The sequence below is a fragment of the Pelophylax lessonae genome, assembly GCF_965119305.1.
Source record: "Pelophylax lessonae genome assembly, chromosome: 6".
Taxonomy (NCBI): Eukaryota; Metazoa; Chordata; class Amphibia; order Anura; family Ranidae; genus Pelophylax; species Pelophylax lessonae.
Window position 1 is genome coordinate 252,146,806 of NC_138773.1, and position 27,708 is coordinate 252,174,513.

Consider the following 27,708-nt stretch of genomic DNA (forward strand, 5'->3'; position numbering starts at 1 on the left):
TCACACACCCAGAAACCCAAGGACAAGGGACAGAACCCCCCCAAATTATAGCAGACCGTGTCAAGAACCCGTACATACCTAAAACAGGTTCTCACCTTTGAGGTATACAGAATATCATGAAGAAACCAGCATTATGGAACCAACATACAGGAGAGATTTTTTACCTGCAGGACCCAGGGGAAGACCACCAACGAACAGGGGGGGCTATGGACCTCCCAGACCCTATCAAGGATGGGGCCCTCCAAGAAACCAAAGATAGCAAAATACAAGAACATACCCCTGGCAGCCTCAGAGACCCAATTACAGGGAGGTGAATTGGGAACAAGAAAGAGAAGGATGGATGAATGGACAAGAAACACCCGAAGACAACAAGAGAGAAATGCAGAAAACGGGCAAGGGGTAAACGAGGAGGGATCAAGAAAAAGGAATACTAGGAGTAGGAATCTTTAACCTTAGCAAAGTGAATTTTAGCCCAGAGGAATTAGAAATTCTAGATTTGGGTCTGAAATATGCCCAAGATAAAGACCTTAACAAAATCGAAGTTTTTATAGATCTCCAGAAGTTCATTAGAAAGATCAATATTAAGAAATATTTCTTAACTAAGAACACAAAGCAACAAACAATTATACCTATGACATTTAAACACACTAAAAACTAAAACAAAATAGCAGTGCTCTGATGATAGTCCAAAGTTCTCCAGTGAAGCAGGACATATAGCATGAGGAGGGAAGATGGATCCCCCCCCAGGGAAGAGACACACGCTGACTCTTACCTAATCAAGATGACTGCTGGGATTAGCAGCAGTCTTGCATGCTCGTGCAATCACACGGTCTTTTAGTCTAGGATCTTGGATTTATAGAAAACGACTCCTCCGATATAAGTATATAAACACAAAAAGCGATAATTGCGCAAGCATTGCTGCAACTAGTTTATTAAATATAAAAGCAAGCTATGCACAAGGTACTCACAATAATATCAAGCATTAAAAGCAGAGTGAAAAGGATGGAAACCTCAAGCTGTGCATCTGTGTCACGTGGCTAGGCTCCTCCCAATGTGTTTCATCATATCTGACATCATCAGGGGCATCATCATCATTATTTCCAAGTTTCCATCCTTTTCACTCTGCTTTTAATGCTAGAGGCGCGCGGAGCGGCGATCGTGACCGCGTCATGTTGCAAGGACACGGCGTGATCCCGATCTCCGTAAAGAGTCAATGACATGACTCTTTACCCATGTGTCCAATCACAGCCGGTCACATGTAAATGAGGAAGTGCCGTTATTCGGCTCTCCTCGCCTCACACTTTCAGTGTGTGAGGCGAGGAGAGCCGATCAGCGGCTCCTCCTCACAGGGGAGACAAATACATGTAATCAGGGCACTGATCATCAGTGCCCTGATTACACAAAAAGTCAAAAAAGTGCCAATTACTGCCCAGCATCAGTGCCCGCCATCAGTGCCCACAATCAGTGCCCATAGTGCTGCCAGTCAGTGCCCATCAGTGCCTGCTCATCTAGGCACTGATGGGCGCTGACTGGCAGCACTATGGGCACTGATGGTGCTGCCTATCAGTGCCGTGCATCAGTGCTCCTCAGTGCCACCAGTCAGTGCCCATCAGTGCCACCCGTCAGCGTCCATCAGTGCTGCCTGTCAGTACCCATCAGTGCCGCCTATCAGTGGCCACCTCCCAGTGCCCATCAGTGCTGCCGATCAGTGCTCGTCAGGGCTGCCGATCAGTGCCGCCTATCAGTGCGGCATAATAGTACCTCCTCATCAGTGCCACATCATCAGTGCCCATAAGTGCCACCTCATTAGTGCCCATAAGTGCAGCCTATCAGTGCCCATCAGTGCCGCCTCATCAGCGCACATCAATGAAGGAGAAAAATTTATTTATTTTCAAAATTTACTAACAGAAAATAAGAAAAACTTTTTTTTTTTTCAAAATTTTGTCTTTTTTTTTTTTTGTAAGAAAAAAAAAACCCAGAGGTGATTCAATACCACCAAAAGAAAGCTCTATTTGTGTGAAAATAAATGATAAAAATTTCATATGGGTACAATGTAGCATGACCGCACAATTGTCATTCAAAGTGTGAGAGAGCTGAAAGCTGAAAATTGGCCTGGGCAGGAAGGGGGTGAAAGTGCCCTGTAGGCAAGAGGTTAAACATATATGAATATATCTTTAGTAATAGTAATCATAAGATTGTAATGTAATACTTGATCCTTTTATTTAGAGTGCAGCTATTTTATTTCATTTTCTTGTTTGACTCCCTGTTTCCAGTAGTAACATTGTATTCCCTGATACTGGCAGTCTGCAAGCAAAGGGTTAATGGCTCAGCTATGTTTTCTGTGATTTTGTCTCCAATCCTGTGCTTCTAGCTCTATGCAGCAGCTCAGCTTTCTCCCTCCTTCCCCTCCCATGTTCCTCCCCTTCCTGCCATTTTGGCTTTATAAGTACAACACTTCCTTTCACTGTCCATGCATTTGAAGAAGTGGGCAAGTCCCTGGAAACGCGTCATGCACACCCCCTCTACCGACATCCACCACGCAGTTTGACAGCTGTCTTCCTCGTGTGCAGCCTAGAACACTGCTGCTAATACCCATACATGGAGCTGGCTGATTCCCTGTCATCCTCAGTCTCTATTTTGCTCAGTGAGGTCTACACAGCCTCACACTGATTACAGCTGCTTGGTCCCAGGTGTTCCCTATCCATGCTGTTTCATGCTAACTTCTATGTAAGTGTGCTGCTTAATTTAATGAAGTGTTTTTAATTTGATACTGACGTTAGCGCCCTGCTATTCATTTTCTTCTAGAACGTATGTTAGCCTTGGATGCTGATAAGAATGAACCCCACACCATTATGTGGACCATATGGTTACACTTCCGGTTCTCCTCCGATTTTAAAGTGTATGTAGCAGATACATTTTAACAATGCCTCCCCTGGGACCTCTAATGGGTAGGTGGCCTCCCCTCCCCCTTGTTTCCTCTCTTCTCTTTAACCACTTGCCGACTGCCGTCCGACTATATACGGCGGTGGTCAGCCCCTCACAGGCAAAGTGACGTACCGGTACGTCACTAGCCTGTGAGCCAATAGGGGGCGAGCGCGCGCCGCCGGAGGCGCGCTTCCGCTCGTTCCCTAAGCAGCCCGCGCGTGTGACCGGCAGACCCGATGCCCGCCGGTCACTCGCGATCATCGGATACAGCGGTAGAAAGGCAGGCGGCTAATGTAAACACAGCCGTCTGTCATTCTCCCCTGTGTAACAGCACAGATCATACGGTCCTGCTATGTAGGACCGTTGATCTCTGCTGTTACACACACAGCCACATCCAATCACAGTTAGAAGCACACCCCTAGGGACACACTTAACCCCTCCCTCTCCAATAAAGTTAACCCTTTCCCTCCCAGTGTCATTTTTACAGTAACAGTGCATATGTATAGCACTGATTACTGTAGTAATGTCACTGGTACCCCCAAAAGTGTCAAAAATGTCAGTCAAGGGTCCGATCTGTCCGCCGCAATGTTGCAGTCCCGCAAAAAAAAAAAAAAAAAAAATCGCAGATCGCCGCCATTACTCGTTAAAACAATAAAAATGACAAAATCTTTCCCTTAGTAAACGCAATAAGGTTTGCACAAACCAATCAAAATACGCTTTTTGCGATTTTTTTTTTTACCAAACATATGTAGCAGAAAACAAATTGGCCTAAAATGTTAAAAAATTTTGATTTTTACTTTTTTTGTGGGGGAATTTCATATAAAAAATGTGAAAAATATTGTTATTTTTTCAAAATTGTCGCTATTTTTTTGTTTATAGCGCATGATCAAAAAATAGCACAGGTGATCAAATACCACCAAAAGAAAGCTCTGTTTGTGGGAAAAAAAGGACGTCAAATTCATTTGGGTACAGCGTCGCACGACCGCGCAATTGTCCGTTAAAATCACGCAGTGCCGAATCGCAAAATAGGCCCTGGTCAGGAAGGGGGTAAAATCTTCCGGGGCTTAAGTGGTTAAATCTTTTTTTCTCTCTTCCTTTCTTTCTCTTCTACTTTGCTATCAGCTATCCTTTATTTTCTCTTTGGCTTCTCTTAAGTTTGCCACTCTGGAATATGCGGTTATAATTTTATTATCTGATAACTGTAGCACCACTTTAAATTCAGGTCATATTTGCCTTGATCTCTAACAATATATTCCTAGTGGACTTAGTGGACTACTGGGCTAATTTTATATACAGATACTCTTTTCATACCTTAGGGACTTTTATATTATCATCATAACCCTATGATGTCTGAATTCTTATTTCTATGTTCTTAATGTATACTTATAAATCCACTGGAAATAGACTAATATTGTCATGTTTATGCTCTGTATGGTTTAAAATTGAATAAAACAGATTCAACATAAAATATCATAATGAGCCAATTTTTTTTTTTTCATTATTTTTCGAAGGCTACCAACAAATCTGTCCAGGTCATCTTTGAATACCTTTGTACAATAAGGACCAGTTCACACCATGAATCGCACAGGAACGCACTGTGGCGGAGAAACTGGTACACTCAGAATCTGGTACAGATGTGCATGGTGGCCAATCAGCTTCTAACTTCAGCTTGTTCAATTAAGCTTTGACAATAAAACCTGGAAGCTTATAATGCACAGCTGCACCAGATAGGGCTGAAATTGCGCCGAACATGTATGCAATACTTTGATAAAAGCAGAGCTGGATCACTTGGTACATCTGTACCATGCGATCCGGTGCAGGCAAACGCATTGCGTTAGCGAACTGCGTTTGGGATGTCATTAGCATTGCACTCACACCTGCTGCAGATCACAAGAGCAGCGAGTTTAACCACTTTACCACCGGAGGATTTTGCTGTCTTCCGTCCAGGCCACTTTTTGCGATTTGGCGCTGTGCTACTTCAACTGACAATTGCGCGGTCGTGCGACGCCATACCCAAACGAAATTTACGTCCTTTTTTTCCCACAAACAGAGCTTTCTTTTGGTGGTATTTGATCACCTGTGCGATTTTTACTTTTTGCGCTATAAACAAAAAAAGAGCGTTTATTTTGAAAAAATAACAATATTTTTAACATTTTTTTATATGAAATTCCCCCCAAAAAAGATGTAAAAAACAATTTTTTTAAAAATTTTTGGCCAATTTGTTTTCTGCTACCTATGTTTGGTAAAAAAAAAATCGCAATAAGCGTATTTTGATTGGTTTGCGCAAAAGTTATTGCGTTTACTAACAAAGGGAAAGATTTCTGTCATTTTTGGTGTTTTTTTTTTTAACGCGTAATGGCGGCGAGCTGCGATTTTTTTGCGGGACTGCGACATTTCGGCGGACAGATCGGACCCTTGACTGACATTTTTGACACTTTTGGGGGTACCAGTGACATTACTGCAGTAATCAGTGCTATATATATGCACTGTTACTGTAAAAATGACACTGGCAGGGAAGGGGTTAATTTTATTGGAGAGGGAGGGGTTAATGTATGCCTGGTGCTTACTGACGTGTGGGGGGGGAGGTGACTGAGTGAGTCATGGACAGATCGGATGTCCAGCTATGCTGAACAGTCCGATCTGTCACTCCCTGTCACTATGGAGATCCGCCCGCTGTGTTTACACAAGCGGGCGGATCTCCAGACTCGATCCCCGACGATCGGGTAAGAGCAGCGGCGATCGCCGCTGCTCCTCCCCTGGCCCGACTCCCGCTGTGAATGAAAACAGCGGGAGCGAGCCTCCGGCGGCGCGCAAGCGCCGCCCAGAAGGGGGAGTGTCTGACGACGTAGTACTACGTCGTCAGACGATAACGAGACACTTTGCCGCAGTAATATTACTGTGAGCGGTCTTAAAGTGGTTAACATGCATGGAACACAGGATTCCTGCACCACGTTCTGGTGTGAACTGGCACTACAGTGCATCCGGAAGGTATTTACAGCACTTCACTTTTTCCACATTTTACAGCCATATTCCGAAATGGATTAAATTCATTATTTTCCTCAAAATTCTACAAATGTTACCCCAAAATGACACATAAAAAAAGCTTTTTTGAAATCTTTGCCAATTTATAAAAAAAAAAAAAAAATCACATGTACATTGTATTCACAGCCTTTGCCATGACACTCAAAATTGAGCTCAGGTTCCATCCTGTTTCCACTGATCATCCTAGAGATGTTTCTACAACTTGATTGGAGTCCACCTGTGGTAAATTCAGTTGATTGGACATGATTTGAAAAGGCCCACACCTGTCTATATAAGGTCCCACAGTTAACAGTGCATGTCAGAGCATAACTGTGCGCAACCATTTGCATTAGGGTGTGCACCCAAATGTTTTAAAACATTAATTGGTGTCAGTAAAGCGGTGGATTTTGTCAGTAGAGCAGTGGAGTTCTCAGTAGGGCAGAGGTTGGTGTCAGTATTTTTTATTTTTATTATTTTATTCTTTATTATTTTTTACAACTTTTTTTTAGGGCTTTGGTGAAATATCATCAGGGGGAATTTGTGCCACACAGGGAGATTAGAGTGTGCACACCCCCTGTGTACGCCTATGTGTCAGAGCACAAATCAAGCTTTGAAGTCCAAGCCATGAAGTCCAAGGAAATGTAGACCTTCGAGACAGGATTGTATCGAGGAACAACCATCTCTGCAGCATTCCACCAATGAGGCCTGTATGGTAAAGTGACCAGACAGAAGACACTCCTTAATGAAAGGCACATGACAGCCTGTCTGGAGTTTGCCAAAAGGCACCTGAAGCACTCCCAGACCATGAGAAACAAAATTCTCCGGTCTGATAAAACAAAGATTGAACTCTTAGGCCTGAATGGCAAGAGTCATTTTTGGAGGAAACCAGGCACTGTGCATCACCTGGCCAATACCATCCCTACAGTGAAGCATGGTGGTGGCAGCAGCATCATGGTGTGGGGATGGTTTTCGGTGACAGGAACTGGGAGACTAATCAGGATCGAGGGAAAGATGAATGTAGCAATGTACAGAGACATCCTTGATGAAAACCTGCTACAGAGCGCTCTGGACCTCAGAGTGGAGTGACGGTTCATTTTCCAACAGGACAACAACCCAAAGCACACAGTCAAGATAACAAAGGAGTGGTTATGGGACAACTCAGTGAATTTCCTTGAGTGGCCCAGCCAGAGCCCAGACTTGAACCCGATTGAACATCTCTGGAGAGCTCTGAAAATGGCTGTGCACTGACACTCTCCATCCAACCTGATGGAGCTTGAGAGGTCCTGCAAAGAAGAATGGGAGAAACTGCCCAAAAATAAGTGTGCCAAGCTTGTAACATCATACTCCAAAAGACCTGAGGCTGTAATTGGTGGCAAAGGTGCTTTAACAAAGTATTGCGCAAAGGCTGTGAATACTTATGTACATGGGATTTTTTTTTTTTTTTTAAATAGTTTTCAGAGATTTCAAACAAACTTCTTTCACGTGGTCATTATGGGGTATTGTTTGTAGAATGTTGAAGAAAATAATGAATTTATTCCATTTTGGAACAAGGCTAAAACATACCAAAATGTGGAAAAAGTGAAGTGCTCCAGATGCACTGTAAGCAATAATTTATCTCCTTTAACACTTTCTTGGCTTTACTCTAACATACCAAATGTATACCGGTTTACATGAGACAATTGTTTTTAATGTCATTACTTTTCAGGAAGAATGGAATATAGTTTTAAACCGCTGTAAGGGTACCAACAAATTTGTCCACGTCTGTATACATATATACACAAATACTGTAAACAGACACATATAGTAAAAATGGAGAATGTACTAAACTGTATTGACATTGACCTCTAAAGAGAAAAGAGAAACCATGGCAAAAAGAATCTCAATGAATCAAAGCCTTTCCAGACCCATCCTATTGAACTGGCAAAACGCAGCACATTCAGGACAGCACTGGAAAATGACAGACATTCATTGTATGAGACACACTCTTACAGCCCACAGTGAACAGGAAGATAAAAAAGAACCCCTGGACAAACTTTAAAGTGATTGTAAAGATCACCTTGTAAAACAACCCATTCAGTTTAAAATTCAAATGAAAGGCAAAGCATTTTTGTATAGATAACAAAAATATTATAAATACATTTTTTTCCTTTTTTTAGACCCCGTTCACATTAGGTCGCTCCGACTTCGGGGGCGACCTGTGAAGTCGCGTGCACCGTGACTTCGGCGCAACTTGCACGGACTTCATATAATTGAAGTCGATGCAAGTCGCCTCCAGGTCGCCCCGAAGTAGTACAGGACCCTTTTTCTAAGTCGGAGTGACTTGTGTCGCTCCTATTAGAACCGGTCCTGTACTACTCAATGGACCCGACGCTGCGCGACTTGCCAGGCTGACCAAGTCGCCTGGCAAGTCGTAATAGTGTGAACCGGCTCTAATAAGTGATCACATCCCCTCTGTTCTCATCTGAATAAGAGCTGGGGGAGGCGAAGCAGCAGCACACCGAGCTTCCAAGTGAATGGCTGTGCGGCGGGGGCATATCAGGACAAGTCTGATTATTGAAAGAGAGTACACCAAGTTCCTAGCGTAGCTAGAGAAATTACCACGTTGTGCTCTTCTGCTTAGTGCGGTCAGTTTTTAAATAGGAACGCAGAAGGACTGGCAGGAACTCCAGGAATTTCACACAAAGGAAGCAATACAAAGAGAACAGGATACTTTCTCATACAAGTATATGGTACAGCAGGCACGTAGCAAAGGAGCGCCGATCGGCGGCTCCCCTGACAGGGGGGGGGGTCGGCACTGGTAATCAGATCATTGATTACCAGTGCAGACCATCGGGGGGGGATGCCACTAGATCCACCAGGGATGCCCACTATGACCCCAGGGATGCCCACTATGACCCCAGGGATACCCACTATGGCCACCAGGGATGGCAATCAGGGCTCAGGGAGCCCCCCATTGCCCTCCCCATCAGTGATGCCCACCAGTGTCCTCCCTATCAGTGCTGCCCACAAGTGCCCATCTTTGCCATCCTTTAGTGTCGCCCACCAGTGCCCATTATTGCCCACCAGTGCCGCCTATCAGTGCCCATTAGTGCCACCCATCAGTGCCCACCAGTGCCCGTCAGTGCCACCTATCAGTGCCCATCAGTGCCACCTATCAGTGTCCATCAATGCCGCCTATCAGTGCCCAGCAGTGCCGCCTATCAGTGCCCACCAATGCTGCATATCTGTGCTACCTATCAGTGCCACATATCAGTGCCTATCAGTGCCGCATATCAGTGCCACCTATCAGTGCCGCCCCATCAGTGCCACCCCATCAGTGCCTCCTCATCAGTGCCTGTCAGTGCAGTCTCATCAGTGCTCATCAGTGCAGGAAAAAACTTATTTATTTACAAAATTGTATAACATAAACAAAAAACTTTTTTTTTTTTTCAAACTTTTCGGTCTTTTTTTATTTGTTTAGCAAAAAGTAAAAATCGCACAGGTGATCAAATACCACCAAAAGAAAGCTCTATTTGTGGGGGGAAAATGACATAAATTTGGTGTAGGTACAGTGTTGCATGACCGCGCAATTGTCATTCAAATTGCAACAGCGCTAAAAGGGGAAAATTGGCCTGGGCAGGAAGGGAGGGAAGTGCCCTGTATTAAAGTGGTTAAAAAAAAAAGAAAAAGAGAAATTACGTTTACAATCAATCACATTAAAGGATAAGTAAACCTTTTCACAAAAAATGAAAAGGTGAAGTAACTCAGAATATCCTGGCTACCCCTCTGGACCCCGCTGCACATACTGGCCTCGATGCCCCATGCTGCTGGTGTAGCGCTCTGTACAATGTGCAATACACAGCCCTGGAGTGAGTATTCATCATAATGCTCACAATGACAAGCGCTCATTGGTAAGCGCCTCTACGTGACCAGGCTGACCACTGAAAAGTGCTTCTTACTTCTAGGACATCTTAGGAGAAGTAAATCATCTGCAATCAGGGGAGCCATCAGAAATTTTGATGGGGTGATCATGCTGATCTTAATTCCAGAGCAGTGCAGCAGTGTTGTCACCCCATTACAGAAAGCATAAGGTTGACTCCACTGGCAAGATCAATAGGCATTTGACCTAGTAGGTATAAAGGGAAACCACAGCTCATAATGGGGGGAGCAGGTATTTATCATATTCATAGTTACATTGAACGCACCAGTCCATCCAGTTCAACTTGGGGTGTGTGTGTGTGTATGTCAAGAGTAAATCCCATATCCCTGTACATTGTGTTTTATTGTCAAGATGCCCATCTAACAGTTTCTTGAAACTATCAACGCTCCCTGCTGATACCACTGCTTGTGAAAGTGAATTCCACATCCTTACCACTTTGACAGTAAAGAACCCTCTATGCAGTTTAAGGTTAAACTGCTTATCTTCCAATTTCAAAAAATGGCTGCATGTCTTTTTAAACTCCCTCCCATTAAAAAGTTTTTTTTCCCCTATGCTAGGGCTACCAATAAGGCCTTTGTACATTGCTATCATATCCCCTCTCTTCTCCAGAGAGAATAAGTTCAATGCTTGTAGACTTTCCTCATAGCTGATGTCATCCAGTCCCTTTATTAGCTTTGTTACCCTTCTCTGGACTCTCTCCAGTTCCAGCACATCCTTCCTTAGGACTGGTGACCAGAACTAGACGGCATACCCAAAATATGGCCAGATTAGAGTCTTGTAGAGTGGGAGAATTATAATTTTATCTTGAGTATATCCCCTTTTTTTAAGGCATGCTAATATTCTGCCGGCTTAGCTTGCAACAGCTTGGAATTGCATTGCATTGCTGAGCCGGTCATCTACTAGGACCACCAGATCTTTTCCCATCCTAGATTACCTCAGAGGTTCTCCACCAAGCGAGTAACTTGCGTTCATATTTTTGGCACCCAGATGCATCACTTTACATTTTTCAACATTAAACCTCATTTGCCATGTAGTTGCCCACCCCATTCTTTTTTTATTTAGATCTTCTTGTAATGTTTCCATATCTTGCTGTGAAATTATTGCCTTGCTAAGCTGTGTATAATCAGCAAACACTGAGATTGAGCTATTTTTCCCCACCTCTATATCATTTATGAATAAATTAAACAGAATTGGTCCCAGGACAGATCCCTGGGGGACCCCACCCACCACCCCAGCCCATTCTGAGTGCATACTATTTATCAACACACTTTATACCCGCCCCTGTAGCCAGTTTTCTATCCAGGTACATACCCTATGGTCCATGCCGGCACTTCAGTTTGTAAAGTAAATGCTTATGGGGAACCTTTGCAAAATCCAGATATACCACATTCACAAGCCTACACTTATCTAGATGGCAGCCCACTTCCTCATAGAATGATAATAGATTGGTTTGGCAAGAACAATCCTTCATTAATCAGTGCTGATTACTACTAATGATACTGTTTTCATTAGACAATTCTTGGATATAGTCCCTAATCATTCCCTCCAAAAGTTTACAAACTATTGATGTTAGGCTGACTGGCCTGTAGTTTCCAGGTATATATCTCGGCCCCTTATAAATATTGGTACCGTGTTGCCTTTTCTACAATCAGCTGGTACCATTCCAGTCAGTAAACTGTCCATAAAAACTAGGAACAATTGGTCTAGCTATCGCCTGTCCTTAATGGACTCTCGGGTGTAGGCCACTTGGTCCTGGTGATTTGTAAGTTTTTCAAGTCTATTTCTGACAGTGGCTTCTGTTAGCCACAAGGGAACATTCTGTGATGTGTTATTAGGCTGCATTCACATGTCAGCGTATTGATCGCGGGCAGAATCGCCGCGATTCCGCCCGCGATCCGGAAATCATTGCAAATCGCGGGAGGCATGTGCGTTGCCCGTGATTTGCAATAGCACCCCAAACGCTGTGCGGTAACATCGCGCAAAAAAAAAATCGCGGGATGCATTGCGCTCCAAAGAAGCTCTTGTACTTTTTTGGGCGTAATGCGTCCCGCAATTTTTTTTGCGCGATGTTACCGCGATTCGGCAGGCAGAAATCGCGGCAACATCGCACAGCGTTTGGGGTGCTATTGTAAATCACGGGCAACGCACATGCGTCCCGCGATTTGCAATGATTTCCGGATCGCGGGCGGAATCGCGGCGATTCTGCCCGCGATCAATACGCTGACATGTGAATGCAGCCTTAATCATACCAACTTGGTTACTATATTCCCCTCACCACTTCCTTCACTACTATACTCAGTGAAGGACCGCTGCAGAGGTCAGGGATTTGTAAAGCAGAACTTCTCCAATAAAGGGGAAGTTTTGCTTTATGCCCTTCACTTCTATTTTTGCCACTTTTTTTTAGTGGGGGGCAGTTACCTGGTTTTGACAAGTAACCGCTCCCACTTCCAGTCAGATTGCTGTGGTGGATCCACTGGGAGTTCTCCTTCCTCCGCCTCCCTGCCCACAACCTTTTGGAATATATTACAGGTCCCAGAAGGCCATTCATAAAGCGCAGTATTTGTAGCTGCTGACTTTTAGATATTTCAATACTGGGCGAAGAACCGCTTTAAGGCACAGATCTCTGGGAAAAGGTGTGTATATACTTCATCTTCTCTTACAGGGTGTCTTTGGTGTAGATGGTTCCACTTATTGACAGGGTTGTTTTAAAGGCACTTCATATTTCACCCATAATCAGGTCTCACGCACACTGGGCGTTTAGCCCTAGGCATGAAATCCTAGGACGTTATCTGGTGGACCGTGCCTGAAAGCTGCACTGACATTATCTTGAAGCTGCACTGATTATCTGGTGGACCGTGCCTGGAGGCTTCCCTGATATTACCTGAAAACTGCACTGACATTAACTGGTAGACCGTGCCTGGACGCTGCACTGACATTATCTGGTAGACCTTGTCTGGAAGCTGCACTGATATTACCTGGAAGCTGCACTGACATTATCTGGTGGACCACGCCTGGAAGCTGCACTGACATTATCTGGTAGACCGTGTCTGAAAGCTGCACTGATATTATCTGGAAGCTGCACTGACATTATCTGGTATACCGTGTCTGTAAGCTGCACTGATATTATCTGGAAGCTGCACTGACATTATCTGGTGGACTGTGCCTGGAAGCTGCACTGACATTATCAGGCTGACCACGCCTGGAAGCTACACTGACATTATATGGTAGACCGTGTCGGGAAGCTGCACTGACATTATTGGGCGGACCACGCCTGGAAGCTGCACTGATATTATCTAGAAGCTGCACTGACATTATCTGGTGGACCGTGCCTGGAAGCTGCACTGACATTATCAGGCGGACTACGCCTGGAAGCTGCACTGACATTATCTGGTGGACCGTGCCTGGAAGCTGCACTGACATTATCTGGTGGACCGTGCCTTGAAGCTGCACTGATATTATCGGGAAGCTTCACTGACATTATATGCTAGACTGTGTCATGAAGCTGCACTGACATTATGGGGCAGACCACGCATGGAAGCTGCACTGATATTATTTAGAAGCTGCACTGACATTATCTGGTGGACTGTGCCTTAAAGCTGCACTGATATTATCTGGTGGACCGTGCCTGGAAGCTGCACTGACATTACCTGAAGGACCATGCCTGGAAGCTGCACTGACATTATCTGGTGGACTGTGCCTGGAAGCTGCACTGACATTATCTGATGGACTGTGCCTGGAAGCTGCACTGACATTATCTGATGGACTGTGCCTAGAAGCTGCACTGACATTATCTGATGGACTGTGCCTGGAAGCTGCACTGACATTATCTGATGGACTGTGCCTGGAAGCTGCACTGACATTATCTGATGGACTGTGCCTGTGAGCTGCACTGACATTATCTGAAGGACTGTGCCTGGAAGCTGCACTGACATTATCTGGTGGACTGTGCCTGGAAGCTGCACTGACATTATCTGGTGGACTGTGCCTGGAAGCTGCACTGACATTATCTGGTGGACCGTGCCTTGAAGCTGCACTGATATTATCTGGAAGCTGCACTGACATTATATGCTAGACTGTGTCATGAAGCTGCACTGACATTATCGGGCAGACCACGCATGGAAGCTGCACTGATGTTATTTAGAAGCTGCACTGACATTATCTGGTGGACCGTGCCTTGAAGCTGCACTGATTATCTGGAAGCTGCACTGACATTATATGCTAGACTGTGTCATGAAGCTGCACTGCCATTATCGGGCATGGAAGCTGCACTGATATTGTCTAGAAGCTGCACTGACATTATCTGATGGACCGTGAAGCTGCACTGACATTATCTGGTGGACTGTGCCTGGAAGCTGCACTGACATTATCTGGTGGACCGTGCCTAGAAGCTGCACTGACATTATCTGGAGGACCGTGCCTGGAAGCTGCACTGACATTTTTTTTTATATTGAAAACTTGCATAACGCCACATTGTAGAGATGCACTCACACAGTAAGAGTGCCGATATTACAGTATAAAGTAGAAGTGTGACATTCGGTGAGTGACATGCACACATTCGGTGTCCTTCCTGAGTTCCCGCTCTCCTGGCACTATTTGTACACAACATTTCCGGTAGTTTGACCCCTCCGCCGCCTCTTACCTCTCTGCACAATACAGCGGAGGGCTCTACACGCCGACATCGTGATCAGCGCCTCCAGTCAGGTGTGGTCACGTGCTGCAGACCCGAGCACACCGATTGGCTATTATTCACTGGCGGAAGACCTGTCTTGTACGCTGGGCACCGCCTACTAGTGGGCAGATCTGACGCCAGCGACGGCGCGGAACTGAGCCAAGAAACTAAAACGCAAAGTTTATCTGCTGTATGAGTGATGAGATGTGTGATCGGTTATATAAAATCCTGTTCTTCTGGCAAATATCTTGGTATCCTCACTCATATTTACATGAGGGTTGACTGCTACTAATACACCGTCATCTATTTTTAGTGAATTGCACGTGTCATCCCAACACCCAGTACCTTTAACCACTTCTGGACCGAGCCCATTTCTGACACACGTTGTTTACAAGTTAAAATCTGTATTTTTAAGCTATAAAATTACTTAGAACCCCCAAATATTATATATATTTTTTTTAGCAAAGATTCTGGATAATAAAATGGCGGTCGTTGCAATATTTTTTGTCGCGGTATTTGCGCATCGGTCTTTCAAAGTCATTTTTTTGGAAAAAATACATATTACTGCATTTTAACCACTTAAGCCCCGGAGGATTTGGCTGCTAAACGACCAGGGGGTATTTTGCGATTCTGCACTGCGTGACTTTAACGGACAATTGCGCGGTCGTGCGACGCTGTACCTAAACGAATTTGGCGTCCTTTTTTTCCCACAAACAGAGCTTTCTTTTGGTGGTATTTGATCACCTGTGCGATTTTTTTGATCACGCGCTATAAACAAAAAAAGAGCGTCAATTTTGCAAAATTAGCAATATTTTTCCCTTTTTTTTATATGAAATTCCCCCCCAAAAAAATGTAAAAATCAAAATTTTTTAACATGTTTGGCCAATTTGTTTTATGCTACCTATGTTTGGTAAAAAAAATCGCAAAAAGCGTATTTTGATTGGTTTGCGCAAAAGTTATTGCGTTTACTGACTAAGGGAAAGATTTCTGTCATTTTTGTTGTTTTTTTTTTTTAACGCGTAATGGCGGCGATCTGCGATTTTTTTTGCGATACTGCGACATTGCGGCGGACAGATCGGACCCTTGACTGACATTTTTGACACTTTTGGGGTTACCAGTGACATTTCTACAGTAATCAGTGCTATACATATGCACTGTTACTGTAAAAATACACTGGTAGTGAAGGGGTTAACTTTATTTGAGAGGGAGGGGCTGTGTGTGTCCCTAGGGGCGTGATTCTTACTGTGATTGGCTGTGGCTTCAGCTGTATGCAGAGTGATCAACGGATCTACATAGTAGATCCATATGATCAGCTCTCATACAGAGGGGAGAATGACAGGCAGCTTGTTTACACAAGCTGCCTGACTTTCTCCCTCTCCCCCGCCGATCGCAGAGTGGTCACACGCGCGGGGGGTCCGTGACCACGCGGGAGCTGGAGCGCGCCTCCGGCGGCGGCGCGCTCGCTCCCTAGACCCTCACAAGCTAGTGACGTAGCCCTAAGTCACTTTGCCTGTGAGGGGCTGACTGCCGACGTAGATCGGCGTGCGGCGGTCGGCAAGTGGTTAAAAAAACTAAACAGTAAAGTTAGCCCATTTTTTTTGTATATTGTGAAAGATGGAAAAAATGCAAGAAAATGTTGGGACCGGCGCTACCACTTTAAATCAAAAATGTGTATTTGTGCAGTTTCAAGCCCTGCATGAATCATACATATTTGTGAAAGTGCATTTAGTGCATACAGTGCATTTAAAATACAAAGTGCTGCGTGCTAGTAAAACTTCAATAAAATATCATGGGCTGTGCTCAGTGTACCATATATCACATATACATAAGCATATATAAAGTGCTGAGTGCTGCTGATACCATTAACCACGTGAGTGATTATGTGCTTGTAACAATATATGGCGCCAGTGGATCTCCACCTGTTGCGCCGCTGCTTACCGCACTTGTAAGATAGGTCGCTCAGCCTTCCTCGGTCAATAGAATAAAAGATAAGCCTCCATTGCGTAGTATATGTTGATAAAGTTAAGGTAGCATAGCATCCACTCACATTTAGGGAGTTCACTATCAGCTTAAGGTGTTCGCCGAGCCGCTTCCGCGTTCCACCGGCTCAAACCACCGTTCCCCGAAGTGACGTACTGACGTACCAAAACCACGCCCTATGCGTTTCGTCATTCGACGTCATCTGGAGCGTGCCGTCTAGCGCTACTTCCGGTCTTTTTATAGGCTGGGCTGCCGCCATCTTGGTGCACCTATTGGGAGCTGGACACGGCGGCCATCTTGGTGCACCTGCCGTGTCCGGCTCCCAATAGGTGCACCAAGATGGCGGCAGCCCAGCCTATAAAAAGACCGGGAGTAGCGCTAGACGGCACGCTCCAGATGACGTTGAATGACGAAACGCGTAGGGCGTGGTTTTGGTACGTCAGTACGTCACTTCCGGGAACGGTGGTGTGAGCCGGTGGAACGCGGAAGCGGCTCGGCGAACACCTTAAGCTGATAGTGAACTCCCTAAATGTGAGTGGATGCTATGCTACCTTAACTTTATCAACATATACTACGCAATGGAGGCTTATCTTTTATTCTATTGACCGAGGAAGGCTGAGCGACCTATCTTACAAGTGCGGTAAGCAACAGGTGGAGATCCACTGGCGCCATATATTGTTACAAGCACATAATCACTCACGTGGTTAATGGTATCAGCAGCACTCAGCACTTTATATATGCTTATGTATATGTGATATATGGTACACTGAGCACAGCCCATGATATTTTATTGAAGTTTTACTAGCACGCAGCACTTTGTATTTTAAATGCATTGTATGCACTAAATGCACTTTCACAAATATGTATGATTCATGCAGGTCTTGAAACTGCACAAATACACATTTTTGATTTAAAGTGGTAGCGCCGGTCCCAACATTTTCTTGCATTTTTTCCAACACACTACCTCAGAGGTAGGTTGGGGGCAGCTTACACTACAATAACCACTATCCTGGTTCAATTAAGGTACTGAAACTCCATAGCGCTGGTATTTAAGCCTTTTATATTGTGAAAGATGATGTCACACTGAGCAAATAGATACCCTAACATGTTACGGTTTAAAATTGCGCACACCCGCGGAATGGCGACAAACTACGGTACATAAAAATCTCCATAGGCGACGCTTTAAATTTGTTTAACAGTTACCAGTTTATAGTTAGAGTAGCTCTTTTTTCAGAATTATTGCTCTCTCTCTGGCGATCACAGCGATACCTCACATGTGTGATTTGAACAGCATTTTCATTTACAGGCGCAACTTACCTATGCGTTTTCTTTCGTGCACAAGCTCATGGGGACGCTTTAAACATTTTTTTTCCTATTTATTTTATAACATTTTTTAATTTTAGCACAGTTTAACCACTTTTCGCCCGCCAACCGTCAAATGACAGCGGAGCGGTGCGGCCATTGTTCTGGGCCGACATTATATGACGTTCCCTAGGAACACAGCTGTCACCGGCAGTAGTAAACAATCACTGACAGTGACTGTTTACTATGTGATCGGCTGTGAATCCATTCACAGCCGATCACAAAATGTAAACACAGAGCAGTAACTCACTGTTACTAGCTCTTCTCCCCTCACACAGTTTCCAGTGTGAGGAGAGCAGAGCCAGAAACAGTGAGTTACTGCTCTGTACACCTGTAAACGTAAAATCACAGCAATAAAGGTCCCCACACAGTCCTCAGCCCCCCCCCCAATGTCACCTGTCACCTCATCAGTGCCCAGAAATTGTCACCCATAAGGCTACGTTCACATGTGAGTGTAGCGATCGCAGGCAGAATCACTGCAATTCTGCCCGCGATCCGGAAATCATTGCAAATCGCGGGGCGCCTGTGCGTTGCCGTGATTTGCAATAGTACCCCAAACGCTGTGCGATGTTGCCGCGATTTCCGCCTGCAGAATCGCGGTAACATCGCGCAAACAACGCATGACGCCCAAAAAAGGTACAAGAGCTTCTTTTGGGGCTGAGAATGAATAATCATCTATTACTTCATAGAGATGTATTGATGTTCATTTCTCATCCGTTAAGGCCAAGGGTTGTCCTGCACAGATGTCTATTGAAATCGCCCCCGAAGTCACCAAAAGTAGTGCAGAAAGTACTTTTGCGAATCGGTGCGGCCCTGCAAAGTCAGCGTTGCACAGATTCGGACAGTGCCTTTGCAGGCAATAGGCTACAATTTGACATGTCAAATCAGCCTGATGTGAACCGGGGCTTACGCATGGATGAAAAATGGATAAACGGTCCAGCTGTGTGAAAGGTGCCTTATGCCTCGTACACACGCAACGATTATCGGCCAACCGATCGGTCGTCTTTTGTCCAGTGTTGTTGTGTTGGTTGAAATGTGCTTTAGACTGCACACAAATTTTCTCGGCCAACTACAACCAACTTCTGAAGTGATGTCATAGACTGGTTTACTTTCCATGTGTTTTTTCTTCTCTGAGCATGCCCAGTCTTGCTCATCTGACTTTTGTCGGCCGAAATCTGTACTGACTGATGGAAAATCGGCCGTTCTGTTGACGGCCAACAAAAATTCTATAGCATGCACACCAGATTTTGTTTGGCTTAAAAGTCGCAATCGGTTGTCGGAATCATCATACTAACAAGCCGAAAATCGGCCGATCGGACGTTGGCCGAAAATTCACGGCCAACAATCGTTGCGTGTGTACGAGGCATTAGTCTCCAAGCTGGTGAGAACAATCAAAGTGTTTTACCTTTCCTTATTATATTTTGCCTGCATACTTTGCGCTAAAGGCGTTCCTTTTTTCACCCTAAAAATCTGGGAGATATGGATGGAGTATCATTTAACGTGAGCCTGTCACTTCTTTGACAGCTTTGAGGCCGCCACACCTTGAAATATAAGAGGGCGAACACTTACATCTCTGGGTGAGACTTCATTCTTTGCTGTCTTCCATCACTGCTGCTATCTAAAGGCCCGTACACACGTACCGATCGTCGGCATACAAACGTCGGTGGACGAAGGATCTGCCGATTGTACGCGTGTTAGTATGGTGCCTCCGACAGATGTCTGCGCACAATCCGCGGACAAAAGTCTTTCGTGCAAACATGAAAATATTTGTATGCCGACACCAGAACGGACGATTGTTCGCCTGTCAGTACACAATTCGGCCGACAGACCGCAGATTTGCAAGGCTGGGCATGCTCAGAAAATAGAAAACACAGGGAAAGTTAACCATTACATGACATCACTTCTGCAATCGGCGGACAAAATTCTTGTGCTGTCCTTGTGCTGTCTTTGCACTTTTCAGCAGACACCGACATCCCGGGGAGAAAAGAGGAACATTTGTAAGCCGACCATCGGTACGTGTGTACGGGGCTTTACACTCCAATGGTGCTGTAAAGCAATCTCCCTGCTAGGCGCCTCTTCCTGCTGGCCGCTATATCACTATAGGACTCAGCAATGGGAGGAAGCACTGAAGGACACCTTATCAGACATAGCTGGTAGTGTGGTATGTATAGCAGTAGTGTTTGCAGGCTGCTGAGGGGTTATACAGTAGATCCACTAGGCACCAGGGAAATCTAGAAGTTAGAGTCATTGAACCCCACTCATCCTTCTCTCCGTGTGAGGACAGCTGCTGTGAACCCAGAGAGAGGGAAGCTTCAAGGTAAACCTGTTGCCTCAGGAATAGGCAGAATCCAAACAGGGAAGACCGCTCTAGGTGAGACTGGAATCAGGTGCTGGTCGGATCCGCAATCCAGGATAGCTTCAAACAACAAAAGGAATGACCGCACTTCCGATAAATATCAAAAACGGAGTGTCTTTATTCCACATCAATCGAATTGGCAAGTACAGATACACACTGTGAGTGCAGGACAATCGGTGGACGCGTTTCACGACTGGATGTGTCGCATTATTCAAACCTGTTGCCTCAATCAGACTTGCAGGAGGGGTCATCATAGACTGCATCTAGGAGGACAATTGTTGGATTGGTAAGGGGCCTTCTTGGCCACCTTCCTTATTAAAACATATTTGAGGACACTACTGCTTTAAAAGGGACCAATTGCCGTCTTAGGCTCCATTCGCACCAATGCGTTTTTTCATGCTTTTTGCAGAAACGCAAGACATTATTTTTAACATGGGTTCCTATGGAACAGGTTCACATCAATGCATTTTCGGGCCTCTGTGTTTTTGGGAAGGGTCAGGGACTTTTGTTTAACGCAAAACATTTTTTTTTTCCTTTTTGGTTCAATAGACTTTAATGGAGAAGCTGCAGAAAAGCATGTAGTGCAATTTTACTACTTCAACAATGCATACTAGACATATGATTTTTTTTGTACGTTTCTGGAAAAGCTCCCTGGTTGTGTAGCTAGGTATTGGATAGTGCAAAACAAAAACAATGGCAGCCAGGCTTTTTCCGGGTTATTTTCGTGTTTCTGATCATGCGCGGTCTTAGTCTATCGATTTTTAGTGGACGCATACTGTACTGATTAAACGATTGTCGTTCACTAGGCTATCGTACAACAAAAGTTTTTGTGTTTGTCTCTTCGGATTTTATCGACTGTCGAAAGCTGTGTACTAACGATCAGATTATCGTGCGATCGATTCAAAAGATTTTTTTCGTACGAATATCTGATCATGTGTATGAGGCATAAGTAGCTTCTGGATTGAGACATTTTGTGAAGACACCCTTAAACATGTGGATTACAAATTATTATAGGTACCATCAATTTACACAGCGCTTTACTGTATATATTGTACATTCGCATCAGTCCCTGCCCTCAAGGAGTTTACAATCTAAGGTCCCTAACTCACATTCATACTGGGGCCAGTTTAGACAGGAGCCAATGAACCTACCAGCATGTCTTTGTGGTGGTGGAGGAAACCCACACAGGCAGAACACGCAAACCCCGGGCAGGTAGTGCCGTGGTTAGGATTTGAACCAACGAACCTAGCCACGGCACGGTGCGCCCGACGGACTGTTTTTCTCAGCAGGGATCGATGCGCCGATCCCCGCTGAGCAGGCGGATGACAGCTCCGTCTCCGCTCTGTGTGCAGAGACAGAGCTGTCAGATCTCCACTCTCCTCGATGGGAGATCGGATGATAACGGACTGCCTGTCCATTTTCATCCGATCCTATCCAATCCTCCAGACGGATGGAAAATAGGGTTTCCATCCGTCCGGATTTCACGGACACGATCTGATCGGATAGCAGCAGGTGTCAGCGGAGATGTGACCACTGACATCCGCTGCTTCATAGGGCTGCATGGAGCTTCGGATCAGGTCCCCCTGAAAAACTGACATCAGGCAGACCGGATCGGAAAGCCCGTGTGAGAGGGGCCTCACACCATACTTCTAGGTATATCAGTGTATTATGTACTGTTTTCTTCCCCATTTTTTCGCTGCGTACAGCATCATACTCAATGGCCTCTCACAGGTGGCCAAGAGAATGAAATCTCATCGTGCTCACTTCATCTTGGGCTTGTATTGCCCTGCTATCATTGTCTTGTTGCAATTATCTCTACCATTGCTTTGTTGTTATTCATCTGTGGGGGGTCATTCCTGCGGTAATAAACCCCAGATATCTGTTATTAGTGTCATTTTCTATTGGGTCCAGTTACAGGGAGAGTTATCACTGCAAAAGGAAGCAGAACCCAACATTTCTAGCAGCTCTACCTACAGGGCATTGCTGCAGTTTAAAACTGTCAGATTTTTATCTTTATTGGAGTTTCCCCTTTTAACTATTCCGAGGACTGGTGCCACGGGGGAGAGAAGAAAGAAAATCACAGACCGCAACAAACCACATGTAAATTCAGTTAGCAAGGAATTTCATGCCACCATTACAAATGTAGTATTTCAAGGAAAGTGCATACAGCGTATAATATCAAATATGAGTACGCATTTAAACTAGTGATGGACTGATATTGTTTTTTTAATGCCGATACCGATATTTTGGTCATCGGATATCAGTATCGGCCGATATCTGCTGATATTTTCACACATGTAAAATTTTTATTTTATTTTCTAAAGGTACTCCTTGTGGAGGGAGCTGGGGTCTAAAAGACCCCAAACCCCTCCTCGGCACCGAAAAGCATTCAAAACGCCAAGTTTGGCTGTTTTGAATGCTGTCAGTTTTTTTATTTCGGCGCCGAGTACCCAGAAGTGATGTCATGACATCACTTCTGGGTTTTTACATGGAGACGCAGTACACCGGGTCTTCTCTTCAGCAGCGGTGGAGGTAGGATGCCCGGGTCTCCCGTCCCACCGGGAGACCCGGGCGAGCCACGGAAGGCGGCGGGAGGGGCATCCCCTCCCGCTCCTTGTAATGAAAGTCGAGCGGCTTTTCAGCTGCACAGTTGTCATTATAAGTCAGCCGACTGTCGGCTATGGACACCAGTACCGGGATGATGCCTCTAGCTGCAGGCATCACCCCGGTACAAGCACTTTCCCGAAATATCGGCAATATCGGTAAATCCAAAGGCCAATTCCGATATATCAGGGAAAGTGCATATCGGCCCCTGATATATCGGTGTTGCCGATAATCGGTCGATCCCTAATTTAAATATTCAAACACATTGGGTATTTACAGTGGATTAACCACTTAAGTAGCACCCTACGTATATTTACTACAGCATGGCGGCCCTTACGTCATTCCTGTTGTAGGCTCTATGGAGGTCGCCGCCGGAGCAGTGCCTCCAGCTGTGATTGGACACAACGGGAGCAAATCAGCGGGTCTGGTGACCGCGATGCTTGCCAGGACCCACCGATTGTTCGTAGGATAGACAGATCGGCAGTCTGCCTATGTAAATAAGGCAGACCGCTGTTCTGTCACAAAGGGAGAGAGAGATCCTGTGTTCCTGCTAATCAGGAACAGAGATGTCTCTCTTCCTCCAGTCAGTCCATCCTCCACACAGTAAGAAAGCACACCAAGGGGACGCAGTTAACCCTTTGATTGTCCCTGATGTTAACCTCTTCCCTGCCAGTGTCATTTATACACTGACAGTGCATTTTTTTTTTGGAGCACTGATCACTGTATTGGTGTCACTGGTCCCCATAAAGTGTCACTTTGTGTCAGATTTGTCCGCCGCAATCTCGCTAAAAATCGCTGATCGCCGCCATTACTAGTAAAAACAATTAAAAAAAAAAGTCCATAAATCTATCCCATAGTTTGTAGATGCTATAAGTTTTGCAAAAAACAATTAATATACGCTTTCTGGGATTTTTTTTTTTACCAAAAATATATAGCAGAATACAAATTGGCTTAAATTGATGGAGAAATTCGATTTTTTACATTTTTTATTGGATATGTTTTATAGCAGAAATTAAAAAATGTTTTTTTTTTTTGTTTTAAAAATTGTCGGTCTTATTTTGTTTATAGTGCAAAATATAAAAACCGCAGAGGTGATCAAATACTACTAAAAGAAAGCTCTATTTGTGGGAAAAAAAGACATCAATTTAATTTGAGTACAGCTTCGCATGACCGCGCAATTGTCAATTAAAGCAACTCAGTGCTGATAAATGATTTAAGGTTAAAGTAGAACCATAGGCAAAACTTTTTTTTTTTTATCATTTTTGATAGAGCAAGGGAGGGTTATAACCCGTCAGATTTTTTTTTTTTTTTTCGCCAGCTGTGTCTTTTTGCGGAGATTTCCCTTCAATTCCTGTCCCGTAGCCAATAGCTCACCAGAACTAGTGTCCCCATTGGAAGATTTCCCTTCTATTACTTTTCTGGGGACAACTCAAAATTTGGGATTTACTTTTACTTTCACTTTCAATGATAATGGTAAACAGGAGAAATAGCGAGGGTGAATTTCCTTAACGGAGGAGTCTGTGCAATAAAAACTGACAGGTTTACTAAGTCATCTCCACTCTATCTAAAACAAAAAAAGAGGTTTGTTATGAGATAGAGAAGTGTGCATTATTCTCTAGTTGCCACTCACACTTCAGACAGCAAAAAAGAGTTCTCATTGGCTGTGCCTAATGCACATGCTGCCATATTAAATAAACCTGATAAAAACCCTCATAATTCAGGAACGTTCCTTCACTTCATGTAAAGTAAGCTACTCCTTCAAGCAGATGGTTAAAGTACAACCAAAGGCAAACCTTTTTTTTACAAATTTCACATGGTTGTAATTCCTAAAGTATCTCACAAAAGTGAGTACACCCCTCTTATTTTTGTAAATATTTTATTATATCTTTTCATGTGACAACACTGAAGAAATTACACTTTGTTACAAAGTAAAGTAGTGAGTGTACAGCTTGTATAACAGTGTAAATTTGCTGTCCCCTCAAAATAACTCAGCACACATCCATTAATGTTGTAACAAAAGTGAGTACACCCCTAAGTGAAAATGTCCAAATTGAGCCCAATTAGCCATTTTGCCTCCCCAGTGTCATGTGACTCGTTAGTGTTACAAGGTCTCAGGTGTGAATGGGAAACAGGTGTGGTAAATTTGGTGTTATCGCTCTCACTCTCTCATACTGGTCACTGGAAGTTCAACATGGCACCTCATGGCAAAGAATAACAAAATTATTATTATTAGAATCCAGGGTAATACGGGGAAGCAGGCAAATATGGATGGACCAAAACAAGAAGACACTAATAAATCCATAACCTATAAACTCCAGAAGGAATGTGAGCACTCACCGAGGTGCAGGCCAGCACACTGCCATGCGCCGTCCTTGCCATCTTCCCAGCCAGCCAATAGCAGAAGCTGCCATCCCCAACTCACATCTGGATTGGGGGAGGGTCAAAAGGGGACAGGAAGCTCCGGCCAATGGAGAGGATGACAGGCTGCCCAATCATCGCTCCTCCATGCAAGGTAGGCGTGTGATATGTGGCAGAGGAGAGAAGGTGAGCCGCTCAGTGGGCTGCTGGCTAAGGAGTTGCTCCTGCCTGGTGGATGGGCTGGCAGGAGTCCGGCCACTGGGACTCGATTTCTGGTTGCCATGGCGCATGGGCTTTGTCTAGCCCTGTATTAAAGGATAAGGTTTGGGAACATGTTACACGTTCCACCTGATTTTAGGGTGGAACAAGAAACATGTTCCCTGTGCTGCATCCGCCACCCTCCCTGTGGCAGCAGTACATGGAGAAGTTCCCTGTACCAGCGGTTTAAAAACAGTGCTGGGTGTGACGGTACTCACCGTCACTGGGAGTGAAAGACAGATACTTAATGGACACTGAGAAAATGGTTTGGATTGCTTCAAATGGGTTCTGTGTTTGCACTTATGATAATGTGTATTGTACTTCAATGTTAGAGACAGGCTCTCCCTATTGTCTGTGTATTAAGGTGGGATGTGGATTCTGTTAAGCCTGTCTGACCCATTGTTATTGAACTCACATATTGTTTCTGTCCAGATGGCTAGATAATTAGTTCAGGTTAATTTGATTTCTGAATACAATTTCATCTGCATATCATAATGTAATCAGGCAACCCCTGACCTGATGGGGTAATCTGATCAGGAGGGGGATGTCCAGGCTGTATAAAAACTGTGTGACTGTTCAATAAGGGCGAAGGTTCCAGTACAAGCTAAGTTGTCGGCTAGCTTTGTATGGGAGCGGCTGGAATATTTGATATCTATGTTCAAGACTGAAGGAAGCCGTATACTAATGATAGCCCACAAAACAGTGTGGGTCGCGGTTCTGTTACACTGGGCTCCGCCCATGCGGCCATGTCATTCATATACACAGTTTTGTGTCTGAATGAACTACAAGCCCCGACATCCTTTGCGCCTGTTGACCTGTAGTTCTCAATCAACTACCACAGCACTGTGGAGTCTTCCTGCCAGGGGGTATCGGCTTACCTGTACAGGCACACAGATACACTGACACTGTGCAGGAGACCTGCATGGCATCAGTGATCTGCTGATTGCTGGTGCAATGCTTTCCAAGCTCCTGCAACAAAAAATAATAAATGCTATTTTTTTTACCTGCAAAAAATGTGCATTTATTTTTAAACGTGAACTTATTCTTTAAAGGTATGTTTTTATTTAAAAAAAAATAAAAAAACAACAAATATGTTATGCTTACCTGCTCTATGCTATGGTTTGTACAGAGCAGCCCCAATCCTCCCCTTCCCCAAGTGCCTGCTCCTGGACCCTGCTCTGTGTCCATTGTGGACACAGAACGGGGCTCAGCCCTGTTCCCTCCTCACTAGCTGAGATTGACAGCGACGATATAAAAAAAAAAACTTTAAAACAAATGACATTTTTCTTCTTTTTCTTATAAATAAATATCCAATAAACTCAATTTTTGTCATACATTAAAGCCAAAATGTATTTAGTGCATGTCTTTGACAAAAAAAATAAAAATCTCAATAAGCGTAAATTTATTGGTTTTCGTAAAAGTTATAGCGTCTACAAACTATGGTGTAAATACTGGAATTTACACAACTTTTACTTTCTGACTGCCTATCTCATTTCTTGAAGTGCTAAAATGGCAAGGCAGTACAACACCAAAATTACCCCTTTTTAGAAAGTAGACACCCTAAGGAATTTTGAATTCCTTAGGGTATCTACTCGATTCAATTTTGAATTTAATATTTACATTTTCTGACACAGGTGTTTGAAAAATGACACCCTAAAATACATTCTGCTGCTTCTCCTGAGTACAGGGATTGGTTGAAAATGTGCTCTAGACCGCACACTAATTTTGCGGCCAACAACAACCAACTTCAGAAGTGATGTCATGTGCTGGTTTACTTTTCGTGTGTTTTTTCTTCTCTGAGCATGCCCAGTCTTGCTCATCTGATTTTTGTCTGCCGAAATCTGTACTGACCGACGAACAATCGGCTGTTCTATTGACGACCAACAAAAATTTTATAGCATGCACACCAGATTTTGTTCGGCCGAAAAGTCGCAGTCGGTTGTCGGAAGCATCATACTAACAAGCCGATCTGACGTTGGCCGAAAATTTACGGCCAACAATCGGTGCGTGTGTACGGGGCTTAAGAGCAGAAATTGTTGATTTCACTCCTCCCTACCCATCACAGTTTCAGAGGCCATGAAATGCCAAGACAGCACAACCCCCCCCCCCCCCCCCCCATGGACCCATTTCAGGAAAGTAGAAACCCTAAGCTATTTGCTGAGAGGCATTTTAAAGTATTTTGCAGATCTCGCTTTTTGTCACAAAGTTTTGAAAATTGAAAAAAAATAAAATAATATTTTCCTTTTCTTTCGTCAT

General features: G+C 44.4%; 1 protein-coding gene across 3 annotated transcripts in view; it reads right to left on the bottom strand.

Annotated features, from left to right (window-relative positions):
• METAP1D (methionyl aminopeptidase type 1D, mitochondrial) overlaps positions 1-14,629 on the bottom strand; it is a 338,325-nt gene extending 323,696 nt beyond the window's left edge. For 2 of the 3 annotated variants that reach the window (XM_082260307.1, XM_082260306.1), the window contains exon 1: positions 14,505-14,629. In XM_082260307.1, the coding sequence (XP_082116433.1) occupies positions 14,505-14,544 (40 nt within the window). In that variant the 5' untranslated portion in view covers positions 14,545-14,629. The remainder of the gene's footprint in view (positions 1-14,504) is intronic. The other variant, XM_082260308.1, reaches the window with a different exon arrangement.
• Positions 14,630-27,708: the final 13,079 nt, after the last annotated feature.